The 19,313-nt window shown below is 52.9% G+C and overlaps 1 protein-coding gene across 4 annotated transcripts in view; it reads right to left on the reverse strand.

The window, feature by feature from the left end:
* Positions 1–19,313, reverse strand: part of PDE9A (phosphodiesterase 9A) — a 94,877-nt gene that overhangs the window by 15,006 nt on the left and 60,558 nt on the right. For all 4 annotated transcript variants that reach the window (XM_030835500.3, XM_030835499.3, XM_060297760.2 and 1 more), the window contains exons 5-9: positions 16,191–16,245; positions 15,238–15,308; positions 7,706–7,790; positions 1,621–1,702; positions 7–81 (exon numbers count right to left, since the gene is read on the reverse strand). In XM_030835500.3, coding sequence (XP_030691360.1) covers positions 7–81; positions 1,621–1,702; positions 7,706–7,790; positions 15,238–15,308; positions 16,191–16,245 — 368 coding nt within the window. The remainder of the gene's footprint in view (positions 1–6; positions 82–1,620; positions 1,703–7,705; positions 7,791–15,237; positions 15,309–16,190; positions 16,246–19,313) is intronic.

The raw sequence follows: 19,313 nt of genomic DNA on the forward strand, positions 1-19,313 counted from the left end.
ACTCACCTCGTTGGGCTCCCAGAGCCAGACGTCGAAGGTGGGCTTCCGCAGGGCGTCTACGGTCTCGGGGGACAGCAGGTACTGGAGGGGACAGGAAAGCACTGTGAGCACGCACGGGGGCCTCTGCGTTGAGACGAAGGCTGGCCATGCCTTTTCCACTCTCCTCTTGCCCGCCTCTCAGGACACCTGGGTACCTTCTCAAAGGCTACACCCATGAGAATTCTGGAGGGGTCAGAACTAAGGGGACAGACATCCCACCAGTGGTGGTCAGGGGCAGAGCGCCAGGAATGACCGCACAGGGGACGAGGGGGCGCTTGGGGGAGACAGAACGTTCACCCCTTGACCGTGGTGGAGGGTACGTGACCACGTAAGCCTGTTACACTTGACAATGCTCTGCACTGCAGGAGGTGAACTTTACTGCATATGCTAATGACATCCCGAGAAACCGGACTTTAAAAAATACAAGAAAGTGAAATCAAGGGAAAAAACTTTTACTTGGCATAAATTCAAATAGTGGCTAAGAAGCTATTTTGAGGTTTGCTTTTGGACGCCGTCACTGGTTTAGCCGTGGGCTATAACAGCCCAGCTTGCTGGGGGCAGGCGCTGGTTCTACGGAAGACCGGAGTTTAGGTTACATTGTCAGAGGAAACAGAAGATTTTAGACCCAAGACAGTCACGGTGTTTCGGAGTTAGATACAGTCGTCTCCTAGGTCTTTCCGTTTGTTTTTTTAAAAGGAACCACTGCGGAGGACTGCCACCTTTTGTTCTGGGCCTAAGCTGGGCCTCGTGACTCCCTGGGGCAGATCCTGAGGTGTGGGTCACGCGTTCCTGTAGGGCAGGGCACTCGTGTCCATGTGAAAACCTTGGACAGTATTTAGCTTGTCTTTCGTATCCGAGTTGGGGAACCCCCTGGCAGGGAGGCTCTGGGAGTTTCTTTGCTGCTGTGGGAACAGTGGGGGGGTGGCGGCCTTGGGCACGGCCAGGCGCCCTGTCTGCAGGACCCCGGCCACTGCGAAGCCCAAATCTTAGTGGGAGATTGTGCAAAGAACAGTTGGGCCAAGGGTCCTGCTCAGTCACTAGCTGCAGGCGTTGTGAGATGGGGGACCACCATCACCGGACCCCTCTTTTGCAGCTGTCTGAAGAACCCTACCCCCGTCCCCAGGGCACTGCTGCTCTAACAAGGGCTGAGGCTCTCTTGTAACTGAGAAATCCTTTGTGACCAAAAAGCAAAACTTCTCACAACAACTACATGTTGTTCGGGGACAGGAGATGCAGCGAAGCAGCTTTTAAATAATTTAGTTAAAAATGAAAGTTCTTTCAAGTAACATTTGCACGTGAGAACCGTTTGTTCACTGAGTAGGCGATGGGGGCTGGCTGGACACCGGGGAGGAGCTCCGATCTCTTGGACCTTGGTCTGGGACCACTGTGGCTAAACAAACGTCCGAGAGAAAATATATCCTGCCTAAGAAAAACGGCAGTGTTCCACAGCCCAGGGCCCGGGCGGGAGCTGGTTTTGCAGATGCGCAGATGGCAGGGGCCGGGTTGGGAGGTCAGGGGGGCCGAGGGTGGGAGGCTGTGGACGCTAACTCTGGTTTCTTCAGGGGCAGGATGTCACCTTACCTTGGGATAAGCGGGGACATCGCGTCGAGATGTCAACTTCTTGCTGTTATCCAAAAAACTGTATTTACAGGGACAGCTGGTCCTGAAGGAAAAAGCAAAGATTGTTTCTGGCACTGCCGCCTTGGTCTTGGTGTCACTTGGGCGGCGGATTGCGGGGACCTCATCGGAGAAAGACCGAAAAACGCAAAACCCAACCCAATCCGCATCCCACAAACCCCTTTGGTCTTATTTGTTACAGAAGAATAAGTCGTAAAGCCAGTGACGCTTCGTTGCTAAACCCCAAAGGCCGCGCCTGGACCTCCTGAGATAATACTGAGGTCTCAGCAAACATGGCATCTTCATTTTAGAGAAGCTCCTGAAAATCTCTTTTAAATGATGCGAGCAAAATACGTTTATTCTAAAAAATTCAAAAACCACAGAAGCAAAGTAAAAAAAAAGTAAGTCCCCTTTCCCCCACTTCTTTCCTCTAAATCTCACACCTGGCAATGCCTTCTGTTAAGTTTGGGGTACCTTTCCAGAACGTTCCTAGGTATGGACACACACGGACAGCCCCTGGTCCTTTTAGATAAGGATGGAATGGTACCAAGTTTCCTCTCTGGCAACTTGCTTTTTCCACTACCATGTCACAAATGCACTGCTGCTGCTTCAGAGAGCTCGACCTCATCAAAAAGCAAGTCCTCCTTGGGACCTCGGGCGTGATGGACCTCATAGGGTCATCAATCCCGCCTCCTGTAATAGACGTTCAGGATGTGCCCAACTGTTCCCCTTACGCACACGTTGAGAGGCGAGTTTGATCTCTGACTCTGCTTTTCATTCCTTAACGTCAAGGCATCAAGAACAGAACAGGGACTTCCCTGGCAGTCCAGTGGTTAAGACTTGCACTTCCGATGCCGGGGGCCCGGGTTCTATCCCTGGTCGGGGAACTAAGATCCCACATGCCTCGGGTTGCGGCAACAAAAGCAAAACAAAACAAAAGAACAGAGCAAAAGGAGCCTGGTGGTTTTGGAGGGAAGCCCCCTTCCGACATCAGGGGCGAGTGTGCTGGCCCGAGGGGTCACAGCCAGGGACTGCAGGTCGGGGCTGTTCCAGGAGAGCCGGCAGCGCCTGGGCCCCCAGCCCACATGGGCACCTTAACTCCTCTGGAAGGAACTTGAAGTCCCCCCACCTCGAATAGGGAGCACAGCGGGGGTGGCGGGAGGGTCTAACACCCCACTCCTCCCGCTCCCCCTGCCTTGCGTGAGATTCCCAGGCTGGGGATGGGGCCAGCACAGAAGCTTATGCTTATGCTTCCAGGAGAGCAATTTATACTGAATTGTAAGAGCCGTAGAGAAATTCACATCCTTTAAGCTGCGAGGCTCCTCTGGAGAACTTATCATAAGCAAAGAATTAGACGTAAGCAAACAGCTTGAAGGTATTCATCCCAGTGTCATCTGTTGCTGCAAAAACACAAAACCAAACCAGAAGCCACCGGAACGTCCCCCAATGGGAAATAATTTAAACCATTGTGGTACTTCAACGGGGAGGACTATTATGTCATCTTTAATTATGAGTATTACGTGAAGCGAGGGAATTTTGGATGAAAAGGGAAAAAGAAACGTTGCCTACAGTATGTCCTGAAAGGTACTGCAAAACAATTGGCCACGGAATGAGGAGAAAAGAACTCACTGGGTGGGTGACATTTGCAGACATTCTGCAAAAATGTCTGAGGCTGCATTTTCATCTACTGACTGTTTACAGTGTTGTAAATGAAAAAAAGTTACAACAGTATTTCGTAGCTGTTTTTCGAAACCGGCTATCTGGGCGTGGAAGAACATCTGGGAAGCTCAGGACTGGGTTTTGACTGGGAGCATCGTGGTCGCTGTTATTTTTACTGACTTGCCCCCCTCATCAGTATAGTCTGGAGGTATGACAAGGTGGCTATGCCACTTGCAAGCTCAGAATAATACGTCTGCTTCCTTTTTCGGAAAAGAGCCTCAGTATGACTTTCTTGGCGTGCCGCTGTTCCTTCCCTCCACCCGATGCTTGCGAAATCATCCGAGCTGCTTAAGACGGCTTCGTGCATGGAGTGGGATTTTAAGACAGATTTAGCAAAAGGGTAACAAAATGAACCAAGAAAAAGCGCCAACCAAACGCTTTCCGTGGTCGCCCTTGTCAACGAGAACTCCCATTACACACGCACGTCTGAGCAGTGAGAACCTGGTCTGTGACTTAAGAGCATAGGTAGCATCGTCATTATTTCTTTTCCGCTTTTAACCTCTTTTGTACAAACATGCACACACGTGCTGTGCAGGTCAGTCCCGCGCCTCTCCCAGGAGGGCTGTGTAAGCTTCCACCACCGAAGATGATCTGACTGCTGGAATCCACTGCTTCCTTGAAAATCCCAGCATTGGGAGGTCCTGCCGCGGCCAGGCAGCCCTGCCTGCTCCCTCTTCGGCCCGTCGCCACGGGAACCAGCATCCTCCAGCTGACAGAGCAGCTGGCGTGGTGCCTTTTCTTTTCTTTCTGTTTCATTTTCTGCGCTCCCAGCCTCCCCCCTCCTGGGGCTCAGTCCAGTGGTCAAGGCCATTTGTTTGGGATGAAAGCAGAGATGACAGATCCCAGAGCCCTCAGATGCCGCCCCGTGTTCCTGCAGCCCCCACGTGCTCGGCGGGGCCGGGCCCTGCCCTGAATGTGGGCGGGCAATCCTCCCTCTGTCCTCTTGGGGAAAAAGCCAAGAGAAACCCAAGGCCTGTGTCTCAGGGGAGCACAGCCCGTTCCGAGGGTGTCTGTGGGTCTGCGCCTCATCCGACCCAATGGCCATCCCTATTCCCTGGGGAAAGGCGGTTCTGGTCCACGCAGAGCCCTGGCTCCGAGGCCACGCTGGGGTGTGCCTGTGCGGGGGTGAATGTGGCCATCGCCTCAGGCTCACTGGCCACCCGAGCGGGTGCAGACCTGAGCTCAGCCGGGCAGGTGCCTTTGTTCCCCTCTCCATCCCCGAGAGGCAGGATCACCGCCCGGCTGGGTGGACATCCTCAGAAAGAGCTGCTCAGCTGTGCGACCTCCCCCGCAGGTAACGAGCCTGGTCCCAGGATGCCGGATGACTGCACGGCCCCCTTGCACGATTAAGATGGAACCCAGCCGTCAGCAGAGACGAGGGGCAGTGCAAGCAGCTTCTCCTCCACCTGAGTTAATTTCTCCATAAAGAAAAGGGCAGGGCTGTTTGTATGGGGCACAAAGGGGTGCTGGGCTCCCGGGCCAGCGTCCCAGGTGGGTGTCGCTGCTGTGGGTCAGCCCTGAGCCTAGGAGGCTGCATTTCCTTTTTCGCAATGTGTCAGCACTGTTAGAGACTTTACCCCATTCTGTTTTCGATTGAAGAGGCACAATTACCCGTCTCTCACCTACATGAGCTGCTGTGAAAACTGCCTGTTGAGAAGACATGCCTCTAGAGGCGGCTGGGGCACAGGGAAGGCTCCTCTTTGAACCACAGCACTGTGAGTTCCAAAAACGTATTGATACTTCTTGCGGGGGGGTGGGGGGCGTGGAAGAGGCTTCATTACTTGATGAGCCCCGGTTCTGCCCACTTTGCCCCGACGGGTGCCTGCAGGTGGCATCTCGCTTCCCTTGTGCTCTGAAACCGGGCAGGTCTTCTCCACATGGTCTATCGTGTCCCCCAAGAATCATATGTGGATGTTCTAACCCCCAGTACCTGTGACTGTGACCTCATCTGGAAATAGGGCTGTAACAGATGTAATGAGTTAAGACTGGTCACACCAAGTGTGATTGGATTAGGGTGGCCCCTAATCCAATATGACTGGTGTCTTTTTAGAAAAGGGCCATTTGGACACAGAGACAGACACATACGAAAAAAAAGGCCATGTGGAGACAGAGGCAGAGACTGGAGTGATGTTCTACAAACCAAGGGGCCCCAAGAATTGCTGACAACTGCTAGAAGCTGGGAGAGAGGCCTGGAACAGGTTCTCCCCGAGAGCCTTCAGAGCGAGCCTGGCCTTCCTGACACCTTCACTTCAGACTTCTAGCCCTCAGAACTGTGGGAAAGTAAATTCCTGTTGTTTTCAGCCCTGCAGTGTGCGGTGCTTGGTTATAGCAGCTACAGGAAACTAATACCACCTGGACGAAATTCTGCTTTTTCTCCTGCAACCTGACCCGCAGGGCAGTGCACGCCAGAAAGCACGGCAGGGGCATCACGTTGCCCCTGGCCCAGCCTGGCTCTTACAGAAGGGGCGGTGGGGGGTGCCTGCCACACGGCCGGCAGGGCAGGACCAGCGGGGGGGGCGGGGCTCCTGACTCACTCCGGTTGCTCTGGGCAGGTGGTAGGATTGAATCATTTGAGAAGGGACGAGAGGCCTCATTATAAAACACCTTCTGCTTTTGAATCACTACATCATGCCCGTGAAACTAACCTAACACTGTAAGTCAACTATACCTCAGATCAAAACCCAAACCCGAACCCCGCCTCCTGCAAGTGCTCTGTGGGCTGTGTGGCTGCAGGCGACCCTACAGAGGGGACATGGGGGACGGGGCCCAGGGCACCACCGCTTGCCGCAGCAGACACGGCCCTCGGCCACGGGCCACCAGTCTGAGGCTGCTCGCGGAGCGGCCGGGACAGGGCCTGGCCGGCTAGCTTTATCTCCCCTGGGTGTTAGGACTGGCCACAGGACGGAGGTCCAGCACGTGGCTGCCAGAGGGCTAGGCTGAGCTGTCCAGATCCTGAGCCCGAGGACGACACCGTGACCAGGGGCCTCCTTCCAGCTGCTGAGCCGGGCCCAGCCGTGGGGCTGCGCGGGCAAGTCCAGGGCCCTTACTGGGTCACGTGAGGGATCTGCCTCCTGACCCCACAGAGCCTTCTGCTTCAGGGACGGTGAGGACGAATCATTCACTCACAATTTTCTGGCGTCACGGACTCCTTTGCCCGACTTCCCCCAAATCCAATGGGATGAGACATCCCGAAGTCCGAAACACTTGACAAGTGAGCGGGCCACGAACGGGGCGTGGTCCCCGAAAGCCATGCACCACCCGAGCCCGTCCTGAGGCCGCCAGCCCCGCCCCTCCCCTGCGACCACCAGCTTCCCCTCCCCTCCTGCACCGAAGGCCCTTGCATGCAGCCACGCTCTGCAGTAAGCAGGTTGCCCTCAATTTTGAAAACTCAGGAAACGACCTTCAAGATGTTGGGTGGCCTCGTAAGCCAGTTTGGTGCGCTTGCACGGGCTGTTCGCAGGTTCATTAGTCCCGTTAAATCCCGCTGAGCCCCAGCTGTAACCTCAGCCTCCTTAGTGGCGTGGCGTTCCGGGGGTGACGGGCCACACCGCCACCATGCGGTCTCTGGACCACGGGCGTGAAGCAACGCAGGACAGCAGACAGTTGCAAGCTGGGCCCGTCAGCAGAGCACTCGGTGCAGCCCCGCACACAGCAGGCTCAGTGTGTGCGACCTCCAGCATCATCTTGGCTGGCGTGGTGCATCTCTCCCCTTGACCTGAACATCTGCTTTAACCACCGTTTCGGCAAAGGGTCTGGCTGTAGCCCAAGCCCCACTTTCCAAGAAATGCCTGGGGCATGTTTTTCCTGGATTTCGGCAGCCTGGGCCACCTCACCCTGGCTCTCCAGGAGATGTGTGGAGGGACCCTTATTCCGCGGGACAAGTGACTTCTGTGTCCAGAACGCGGCATCGCTCCCCTGACGGGCCGCTCTGTGCTATGGGGACGTCCGCACGGGATTGGGGCCTCCGGGACACCAGGACACTCGTCCCCTGGAAGCCAAAGGCCTTTCTCCTTTTATCGTTCCCCTTTTCAAAAAATCGATGCCAACTCTGTTCAAGTTGGGGCCGTAAATCCTAACACTGATCTGCAAGAAGATTACTGGCCTTTTCTGTGACGTCATCCTCCCAGCCTCCCTCTGCCATAAACTCTCTTTTATGATAAGAAACCTGTGTCAGCGGAAAGCAAATCCCAGACGGTGCGCACCCCAGCCAGAGCTGGGATCCTCCAGCTCTGCTTTCAGGGGAAAAACCCCCCAGGGCCCCTCTCGGCTCCGCGTGGCCGCGCAGAGCTCTCCCCGGCCGCCCGCCACGCTTGCCCAGCGCAGACCTTACCTGTTGCTTCTAGCCGCCAGCTCGTCCCTCATCTTTTTAATGTCACTCTTGCATTTCTCAACCTCCACCACTTTCAGTCCTTCCACTGGAGACCAAGAGAAACAAGGGGGTTACCATGGATACACGTGGAGGCTGGGGAGGCTGGTAACTGTGGTCTCGCCCGTGGCTCCCACGTCCCCGGGGGTGAGGGGCGGAAGCTGGCTCAGACACTGGTTCCCAGTCCCGCCCACGCCGCTGATTCTCAGGCCTCCCGCCCCCCGCACGCGGCTCAGCCACAGCCTGTTCATCACGAAGCCCCTCCCCCTCCCCGCTTCCCGAATCGCCACCGTTCCCGCACGTACTTCTTGCTTTTTCTCTGTACCCCTAAGCGCCAGCCGAGGACAGAGGATCTTTTATCCCCAAAAGAAAAAGGGGGTACGTGTTCCCAGGGTAGTAAAATGCACTGAAGGGCTCGGGGAGCAACACCACAGCCTTCCCAGCAAGGATGAAAATTTCGTTAAGGCAAAAGCTTTGCAGTTGAAGGTCCTGGGTAGAGCAGTTAACCGGGAGAAGCGCTGACTTGAAATGGATGAGAAATGATCAGGCCAGGGGAAGGACGAGCGGAACCCGCGCTTGGTCACATTCCCAGGGTCCTGCAGCACCGGGTCCCCTAAGTCAGAACACTATGGTTTTTTTCATCAAAGGATGAACTGGCGCTACGCCTGCCAGCGAGCGTTCAACTGCAAGGCGTTCACTCTGGCAGGTGCATATTTAGTTCAGAAACGCTGCCAGTTCTGGAAGGGCTTTCAGATTAGAGTCAGGTCATAAGAAATAAAAAAGATTAGCTCTGTTACTTGGTAATCACACCTCGATTTTTATGCAGAAAGATACTACCCACGATGCCACTCATTCCCCTTTCCATCAAGCGGAATATGGCTAAAAATAAAATGCAGGTGATTTCTAAGAGAAAAACAAAGCAACTCAGCGACTTCCGTGGGCTTCCACCCGTCTCCCATCCGGAGGAACTGTCAGCAGCTCTGGGGCTCGCGGCTGGGGGAACTCTCCCAGCGCCGAGCCCCCGGGCAGCCCTCCCGGAACCACGATCTCCCTGGGTGGGTTTTCTAAACATTTCCGTGTCAGGGGCCAAGCGGGGGCAAGATTATGTGGGACCACTGCTTCTTTCCGTCCAGTGGCAGGAATCTGGAGGATCTGATACTCGGATCTGGTTCCGGTGACCTGCTTCTGTGCCGTGCGGGATGCCAGGGGAGAGGCTCAAACACCATCTCCACCCTCCTGTACCAGGACGCGGGACCAGCGAGGTGGGGAAGTCAGGGAACTGGACATCGGTACTTTGTGCTCCCACCAAGAGCCCACACCCTCCTTTGGGGTGCGATGCCCTCAGCACTTTCTCGCATCGCGGACCCCGTTAGGAGGTGGATGAAACCATGGGTCCTCTTCCAAGAAAAAGCACATTAGCACACACCCTTTACGGTTTGCATTTGGACCAGGCGTGCGCGGCCTCCCAGGCATTTCTCGGCCGCCGTCCCATTGCAGGACGCTTACCCCGAGGAGGAGAGGACCACCGCGGAGCTGTGTCTGCGGGTCTGCGAATGGGACAGATGGTAGATTCAACATCAGTGGCAGGAAGGGGCCCAGGAAGGGGTTGTTAACACGTGAAGGGCAGAAAATTTTGGAAAGTTGAATAGATCTGGAGAAGAGACCTGGCATGTGGCATAGACTTGGATCCAAAAAGTAGATCCATCTGGGGAAGAGATGGAGCACGCAGTGTAGAGTCCAAACAGGGTAGCGGTGCCCTGCCTGCAGGGTCCACGGGTACCATTCATTCCGTTTCCAGCATCACTTCTCTGAATACAAAATAACCTATGATCGTTGTAGAAAATGGAGGAAATACAGAGTATCTCAAAGAAGGGTATTTAAAAATTTATCCATGGGGCTTCCCTGGTGGCGCAGTGGTTAAGAATTCGCCTGCCAACGCAGGGGACACGGGTTCGAGCCCTGGTCCGGGAAGATCCCACATGCCGCGGAGCAACTAAGCCCGTGCGCCACAACTACTGAGCCTGTGCTCTAGAGCCCGCGAGCCACGACTACTGAGCCTGCGTGCCACAACTACTGAAGCCCGTGCGCCTAGAGTCCGTGCTCTGCAGCAAGAGAAGCCACCGCAGTGAGAAGCCCACACACCGCAACCAACGGTAGCCCCCGCTCGCCGCAACTAGAGAAAGCCTCCACGCAGCAACAAAGACCCAACACAGCCAAAAAAAAAAAAAAATCCATGATCCTATTGGCCCAGAGAACTCATTTAATATTGTATATATTAGTGTGTATCCTTCCAGACATTTTTCTCCCACCCCCATGCAATCTAAATATCTATTTATCTTTCTTAATTTAAAAAAGGCAGAATTGGGATCATGTTTTCTCATCTGCTTTTCTCCATCGTCAACAAGTCAAGGGTGCTCCCGTTAGCAGCTGCCTCGTAGCTCATGGTTTCTGCTGGCTGCCTGATGTTTGATTGTGTGGTATTGAAATTGACGTAGATCAGGTTCCTGGGCCGTTTAGCGGGGGCGATGTTAAGATTAAGCCTTTTGGGCAACACGGAATGATAGAATTTACTGTAATGATGTTTATGAAATACAGCCTGCTTGCCAAGGAAACTGATAGTGAGTAATGAGATGGCAAAAGTGCATTCATCAATGGAAGAGAAAAACAGTGCGTCACGGGATTAAAGAGCCCCACCGCCGGGCGGAAGCCAGGAGGCAGCGAGAGCGCTCGGCGGATTCAGGCGCCAGCAGACCCAGGGCTGCCGCTCCCAGGCCTTGCTGGACACCAGGATGCCTTGTGGAAGATCCTGGGGGAGGGAGAAGGCCGTCCGAGCTGGGCCTCCCCCAGGTCCTGGCACTGACACCAGGGAGGACTCAGGGTTGAGACGGATGTCAGTTTCCCACTGGTCAGTCTCAAACCTGAAACACAGGCGGGCACGGACCAGAACCCCAAACTGAAGCAGAGGCTCCACAGCCCCGGGCTGAGTGGCAGGGTGAGCACCACCTGGACACTGCTGTCCCCTCGGACTTTAGAAGGGGTCACGGCCACCCTAGAGGACCTTTAAGAATGATTTTCTAAGAGGGACACTGGCTTCGGGGACGGGGCCTCAGCAGGCAGGAGTAACAGCACGGTCACGGTCAGGTCACGAAGGCAGCTCTGTCCTACTCCCTTCTCCCCCTGACCCGCTGGCCTCTCCTAAGAGGCTGGCTGTGGGCAGGCGAGGCCCTAGTTAGGCTGCAGAGCTTTGGAAGTTGTTTATAGCCACGTAGGAATAGAGCCTCGGGTTTCAGCACTTCCTCCAAGGACTTTGGTAAAGAATTTGCATAAGGCACATTTCCCCGGGTTTCAGCACTTCCTCCAAGGACTTTGGTAAAGAATTTGCATAAAGCACATTTCCCCGGTGACAAAAAGAAAAGCAAGCTTTGGTTTCAGTTTTCTGGGTTGTTTGCATGACCTGGCTGTAAACTTTGCCCCATGGGGCCAGCTCTCTATTCTGTAGGTTCTGGGCCAGGCCCCGACAGGGACAAACGCTGAACAGGGGCAGGACTGCCCTGTGCCCACCGCAGGGCGCCTGGGCCCTTCCCGCAAACAAGGAAGGACGAGAGGGAGGGGCGCCCCTGGATGGCCCATCTCCAACCGGGAAGTGAGGGGAGGCCCTGGATGTCCTGTGTTTAGGAAATGGCTTCTCACCTAAGCGAGACCCCAGCCTCCCGAAGAAGGAAAACATTTCGTAGAAAAGGAAGGAAAGCTTTTAAGGTGAATTAAGAGCTATGGCAGAATTTACATTTGATTCCAAAGAATTATACACTTGAGAAGGTCAAAAAAAAAGGCAGGAAATTCCATTTAAAACAAGTCAAATCAGTGTAATATGGTTTACAGATGGGCAGTTCTAGCTGGTGCCTGTTTGAATTCACGAGGCAGAGAACAGCTCCGAACAGCTCACACATACCAGACAAAGTGTGTGTGTGCGTGAGCACGGTGCGTGTGTGTGTGTGTGTGTGTGTGTGTGTGTGTGTGTGTCCATATCTGGTCGGGCCCCGCGGAGCAGCCCGGCAGTCATATTCCCGGCAGCCTTCCCAGGCCAGCAGCGCAGGCCGGCTTGCTTCTGGCAGCTCTGCAGGGTCAGGGCTGACCTTCTGAGTGGCTGGGATGACCAGTTCCCCAAGTGACCTGCGGGAGAGGTCCAGCTGCAGAACCCCTGTCCTCAAAAGGCCTCCCCTGTCCATTTCCAAGGTCCCTGCGATGTCTTCGGGGGAGGCCCTGATTGCTGTGTCTGGGCGGCTCTTAGGAACTCACACCCCCCGGGGCTGAGCACAGATGAGGTGACCGCGCCCACCTTCGCGCTAACACAGAGGCGGGTGGAGCCCGGGGAGCGGTCAGCCACAAGCGCCAGGAAAGGATGCGCCCAAAGCCAGGTGGAGTTCAGGGAGGATGAGGGCCCCCTCCGGGGGTGCGTGGGCCCCCATAGCCATGTTCCTGTGGGCAGCGGGCAGCCGGGAGGTGGTGGGGAGGCCAGGGGCTGATGCAGGGAGAGGCGCCAAAGTGGGCCATGGGGGGGAGGCCGCTGCCCACACCTGGCCACCTGACCGCAGCTCCTGGAACCCTAACCCTAACGTCCTCTTCCTCCTGAGAAATGCAAGCTCTCTCCATCCCACTCCTTCAGTGCCCAGGTCTCTGGTGCTAGAAATTAATACCACTAGTAAAAACACTAGTAATTTTGCAGTGAGCCTGAGCTGGGGGTGAAGGGGCGATGCCATCCTCCAGGTAATTTATGCCCATGTGCATGAATTATCTGATCTACACAGGAGCCCCAGGAGGAGATGCGAGCTAGTTGTGGAGGATTCTGGGCAAGGACATGCTGGGGAGGAGGTCTTCGGGGATCCATCCTTTAATGGTCCTCAATCCACAAGCCACTTGAAGGCAAAATAAAAACACTTCTCGGCCTGATTGGTGTCCCCTCGGCCAGATACCGGAAGCCTCTCAAGTTGAAGTCAACACAGCTCCCTGTAGGAGTTCTGAGAATTAATTAACGGCCTCTTCAACTTGTCTGTTTCCAAGGAACGGTGGCACTGGAGCTGGCTTCCGTGTGGGGCGGGGGGAAGTGGTCAGAGGCGCCGGAGGAGAGGATGACGAAGCAGGAGGCACCTGTCACCCCCCAGCCTTCCCCACCCCCCGGGCATCTGCTCTCCGGGTGGGGACTGTATGACTGTTCATCTCTGTGACTGTAGGTGGTGACTCGGCAGTGAATGTTTGCTGTGTTCTTTGGCTGGACCTCTTCCCACGTCCAGAGAGCTCCCTACTCTATGGGGCTTGGTGGGAAGCTGAGCTTGTCGCCCATGGCAGAAGACGGAAACCCCAAACGCTCACGGCAGTGGGTTGAACTGTGCCCCCGTCAAGGACAGGCTCACATCCTGACCCCCAGAATGAGAGTGTGACCTTGTTTAGAAAAGGATCTCGAGATGAGATCGTTCTGGGTGAGGGTGGGCCCTGAATCCACAGACAGGTGTGTCCTGATAGAAGGACGACCTGGATGCAGACGCAAGGGGAGAAGGTCACGTGCAGGCGGCGGCAGCCTGGAGTGATGAGGCCACACGCCAAGGCCCGTGGGCGTCCTGGAAGCTGGAGCAGGCCTGGGACAGATTCCCCTCCAGAAGGAGCTGACCCTGCCGACACCTTGATCTCGGACTTCTGGCCTTGAGACAGTGGGGGAATTCATTTCTGTTGTTTTAAGCCCCCAGTTTGCAGTGCTTTGTCACGAGAGCCACAAGACACTAACACTTGCTTTCCTTGGCCGTCCTTGCAGCGAGGGTGTGGGCACCTGATCCAGCTCTGTCCAGACTCTGGATCTGTAGCTCGTGTACAGAGAAGCAGCCTGATGTATGCAGCAGTGGCCACAGGGGCTATGGGGGTCCAAGCACAGATCTAGGGGTGCCGGGGGGTACTGTACATCTGGGGCTCAGATCCACCAGGTCGGCATCCTCACAGCATCAGCTCTACGTGGGGTTTGGGGCATCGCTCCTGCTGCAGAGCTACTGAGCCCTGGTCCTGAGCCCTCCTGACACCCAGGGGAGCTCCCCCAATCCCTTAGGGCAAAACCTCTTTTCTGCTCAGTGCAGCCATGACCAGTGTTTGCGGCCGTAGCCGCGCAGCCAGCTGTCACAGCTGCTTTCTAACCTGCATCCTCAGGCCCTCCCCGCCCTGCTGTGGCACTGGCTCCCCATGGGGAAAGGTGATGGTGAGAGCAGCTCCACCAGGACCCTGGGGCTGGTTCCGGTTTTATTTACTTTTCCACTTTGCTGAATGAACTTCAGCAGGTCACTTAATCTCTCGGGGGCTCCTTCATCACCAATGGGGAAAATAAAACTGTTCTGAAGCTCTAATGACCAAATGGATTTTATTTTTTTACCCAAACCAAAGTTTCTTTATTACGAAGCTCTCTCTTTTGAAAAAACATCCAGCAGAAACAAGTGCTCTATTCCAACCCCTTTATTTTTAGGGTATCGGCAACCACTCCCAGAAAACTAAGTTCACAGCAGTTTCTGGGTACCATGATTTTTGGGGGAGAAAAACAAAGGTCCCAGGGTGATGTGATCAAATGGATTTTTATAATGTTGCCCTACTTTGAAAAGGGTAACTATATAAATCATGATTCAAGTTATTTAGGTGAATTGGTTTTGGACATGATCCTGAATGTTTTTTCTTGTAAAAAATCCAAGCCATTCATACAAGATATGAAAAGTGACAGTCAGTGAGTCAGCCAGGTAGAGTCTGTGATGCCACGACCCCGACGGCCTCAGGTTTGGAGTGTGTTTGCTCATTCCGGAAGTCAGTAAATGTGGTGCCCATGAGCCATTAACCTTGGCCTTGACACTGACAAAGAGCCTTCCCGTTGTGCATTGAATGGGGAATTGCGGGTCCTGTGGAATTCAAGCTTTGTTCCTTATTTGATGGATGGGAACACAAAGGGTGAGTGACTGGAAGCTGCTTTCCTCCCAGAGTTTCAGCTATTATTTGGTCACTGAATCAAGACTTGGTAATGATTTAGTGGACATCCTCCCCCCAGATTGTGAAACCACAGAGTGTGGGTCGGTGCATTCTCCTTTTTGTAAAAAGACACACACACAAGTTATTCTGCAGAAGTTCTTCCCTGGAGGGGGCTACGTCTGGGGACCTCACGGTTTCCTTCTGTGCTCTCCTGCACTCAAGAGACCCTATCCCAGGGGCTGTGCTGCGATAAGTACCATGTTGCAAGTTACTGCACACTTAGAACACGTCATATGTTACTGAGTTACTTTTAAAATAGAAATAAAACACTTAAGATTCATCACTGTTCTAGCCCTTGTTAACTTCAAGGGTAACTTTCGCGCATTTCCCAAAGAAGAGACATTTGCTGTCAGCCTCAGCTCCTGCCACCACCAAGCACCAGGGTTTTAAGTGGTTACTTTAAGCAGAGGTTAAAAGACAAATCAGCGAAAGGGAATGAACGTGCCACTCACGTTCAACGCGCTTCTCTAGCACTGCCAAGTGATGGGCCACTTCGGCTTTCAGTTCGTTGATTTTAAATGCTCTAGGAAGGAAAAAACAAAACAACACAACTCATCAAATTCTCCAAGTTAAAATGGGTTCCGCCAACATCTGCTGACTCCCTGCCGTGGTGAGCCCTACAGGTGGGCTGGCGAGGGGCTGGAACAGAGGAGTTGCTTTTAAGGAACTCACGGGAGTTGGGGAGGGGTGCTGAGGGGAGGGAGGAAAAAGATACCCCTTTGAATTATCTCAAAGGTGTATTTTCCAAGATGGGAACGTAGAGCAGGTATGCTTACTTCCCCATACGTGGGCAGAGAGCAGATGCTCTCCGGGGAGGACCTGCTCACAGAGGGCATGGTCCAGCCCCACACCCTGCCCTGCTGGGCACAGACCGTCTCAGGGGACCTGAGGTGCCCTTCTCCGGGAGGCTCCAACCCATTCAGTTCAACAACTCCTGGGCTTTAAGAAAATACCCTACGGCCTTTCCCCATTTTAACTACCCTCGGGCAGTGAGATGCCACAGCGAGGTAACTGAGAAATGGAAAGCACTGACCCAGAACCGGCAGGATGACTCAGAATGGAGAGGAAGCCGCACAGCTGCACAGGATCTCTGTGAACGCTGTCAGCTCTTGTAGGTTGAAGTCCTAGCCCCAGAAGAGCCAGCTGGGAAGATTACCAGCAACACGGGCTCTCGTTCTGAGAACACCCACTTGACACGGTCTGTGGCACCTGGCATCTGTTTCCTGGACCCCATCCAAGCTGGCTTAGGTACGCAAGTCCCCAAAGGATTCCACTGGGGAGGCAGCTTCTGGGGGCGATGTATCAGAGCCTGCCGGCCGAGACAGCCTCAGAGCAAGTGGCCCACCCAGCCATGAAGAGAAAAAGCGCCCAGCTCTGGAGATGACGCATCCAGAAGATTCCGTACCTTGAGAACTGCTCTGCCACCTGGGTCAGCACGCTCTGGATCAACTCTTCTTTCTCTGCAGACGAAGAAAGAAAGACTGATGGGAAAGGGCACGCTGTGCGGACCACGGGCTGAACCCGCACGTCGTGGGCAGTGGCACCAACACCGTGCCCGGGAGCCACCCGGGAACCTGGAGGGATGCTCTGGCCGCCTCTCAGCAGCAGGGCCTCTCCTGGGCCCGGGATTTCCTGTCCACCTTCAGACGCTCTTTCCCTCCTGGACTCTCAGTACTCTCAGCGGTGCCTGGGCAGAGTGACCGGGGCTGAGGCCCGCCCGCGGTCCGCACCAGCCGTAAAAAGCAGGCAGGACTGGGCCCTTAAATACGGGCCATTTTCACGTGGTGCCCTGGTCCACTTTATGGGGGCAATTACTATGACAAAGCGCGTTCAAGGCATATTTTGAGTGCAAAACAGTGTTCTCACGGCAGGTCCCAGAGAGAGGAAGCAGGCCGGGGTGAGCAAGTTTGTCCCTTTGTTGCCGGGCACATAAAACCGGGCTGGGTGGCTGGTTTTACAAGGTTCAGGTCCCAGGCTGAATATAACCTGCCTGTCTTCCTGTTTCCTGACCGGGCCCAAGGCGGGATGCCTCATAGGAAGGTGTAGACTGCACGGCACTGTTCCAGCAACTCCACCCTCTGAGGAAGGGAGGGTTCTCCTCCTGGATCCAGATGGTCATTTAGTTCACGCCCTGAAACGCTGGGGACCTAAACAAGGCCTCCTCCTGAGCTCATGTCATCTTCTATATTGACTCTAAAACCAACACAAGTCAAAACTAAACCAAGCCTGTCCAGACGAACAAAAAACCTTGATAATCCAATCTGGCAACAGGGCTGAAAAGCTAAAAATGATCCAGTGTCTTCATTTCTAGGAGAAAGATGTTCATCACAATGTTATTTAACACAGTGAAAACTGTAACGGCCTATATACCCGTCAAATGCACATCACTTATGGCTTATAAATGATGGTATATCTGTACTGTGGAAACATATTCTGCTATTAGGAATAACATCTTGGAAAATGTTCATGTCTACTGTTAAAGAAAAAAAAATTGTAGTACAGTGTGATAGCACTTCTGAAAACTTGGGAGGATACATTCCAAAATAATAATTGTAGTTATTTTTGGTTGTAAGATTATATATACACTTTTTCCCTTATTTTTGTTTCTCTATATCTAATACATTTCTATAATAAACATATGTTAATTTCATAAACGTATTTAAAAAATTAATCTAAATTAACCTCTTGGACCTTATTCCTTCACTTGCCAAATGAAAGGGTGGACCAGATGACCCAAGGTTTCCTCTGGCTTTAGCATTCTATAACTTGATGAGAAGAAGGGAAACAACGTCTCATTGTATCTCTTGGAAATATAAGAGTAAAAATGTCAGCCAGGAAACTTCATTGAGCCATATGTTGAGCTGATCCAAGTTCTATCCTTCAGAGAGGCCCACACCTATCAGGGAAGAAGGGTGGTGACTCCACTGATAAGAATCACCAGAGAGAAGGTTTCACAGCCGTCCTCGGTGAACTCAGCAGGATCTTAGATCACTTCTTCTGAAATCTTTTGCACAGCAAAGCAAACCATAAATAAGATGAAAAGATAACCCTCAGAATGGGAGAAAACATTTGCAAATGAAGCAACTGACAAAGGATTAATCTCCAAAATATACAAACAGCTCATGCAGCTCAATATCAAAAAAACAAACAACCCAATCAAAAAACGGGCAGAAGACCTAAAAGACATTTCAGCAAAGACATACAGATGGCCAAGAGGCATGGGAAAAGTTGCTCAACACCACTAATTATTAGAGAAATGCAAATCAAAACTACAATGAGGTATCATCTCACACTGGTTAGAATGGGCATCATCAGAAAATCTACAAACAGCAAATGCTGGAGAGGGTGTGGAGAAAAGGGAACCCTCTTGCACTGTTGGTGGGAATGTAAACTGATGCAGCCACTATGGAGAACAGTATGGAGATTCCTTAAAAAACTAAAAATAGAACTACCATATGACCCAGCAATCCCACTACTGGGCATATACCCTGAGAAAACCATAATTCAAAAAGACACATGCACCCCAATGTTCACTGCAGCACTATTTACAATAGCCAGGTCATGGAAGCAACCTAAATGCCCATCAACAGACGAATGGATGAAGAAGATGTGGTACATATATACAATGGAATATTACTTGGCCATAAAAAGGAATGAAATTGGGTCATTTGTAGAGATGTGGATGGACCTAGAGTCTGTCATACAGAATGAAATAAGTCAGAAGAGAAAAACAAACATCGTATATTAACACATATATGTGGAGTCTAGAAAAATGGTACAGATGAACCTATTTATGGGGCAGGAACAGAGACGTAGATGTAGAGAATGGATGTGTGGACACGGGTGGGGGAAGGGAAGGGTGGGATGAATTGGGAGATTAGGATTGATATAAATACACTACCATGTGTAAAATAGATAGCCAGTGGGAACCTGCTGTATAGCACAGCAAGCTCAGCTTGGTGCTCTGTGATGACCTAGATGGGTGGGATGGGGGGAGGAGGGGAGAGAGGTCCAAGAGCGTGGGGATATAGGTATACATGTAGCTGATTCACTTCGTTGTACAGCAGAAACTAACAGCATTGTAAAGCACCTATACTCCAATAAAAAATATATAAATAAATAAAAATTTAAAAAGGTAATGTATCACATAACCTTCAAGAGTTAGTGATCTGTCTCAAAGTCTTGAGATATATTTAAAAGTCTATCAATGGGGGCTTCCCTGGTGGTGCAGTGGTTAAGAATCCGCCTGCCAGTGCAGGAGACACGGGTTTGAGCCCTGGTCCGGGAAGATCCCACATGCCACGGAGCAACTAAGCCCGTGCGCCACAACTACTGAGCCTGCGCTCTAGAGCCTGCAAGCCACAACTACTGAGCCCGTGTGCCGCAACTACTGAAGCCCATGCACCTAGAGCCCGTGCTCCACAACGAGAGAAGCCACTGTAATGAGAAGCCTGCTTGCTGCAACTAGAGAAAAGCCCACAAGCAGCAACGAAGACCCAATGCAGCCAAAAATAAATAAATAAATAAA

The sequence above is a fragment of the Globicephala melas genome, chromosome 4 (assembly GCF_963455315.2).
Source record: "Globicephala melas chromosome 4, mGloMel1.2, whole genome shotgun sequence".
NCBI lineage: Eukaryota > Metazoa > Chordata > Mammalia > Artiodactyla > Delphinidae > Globicephala > Globicephala melas.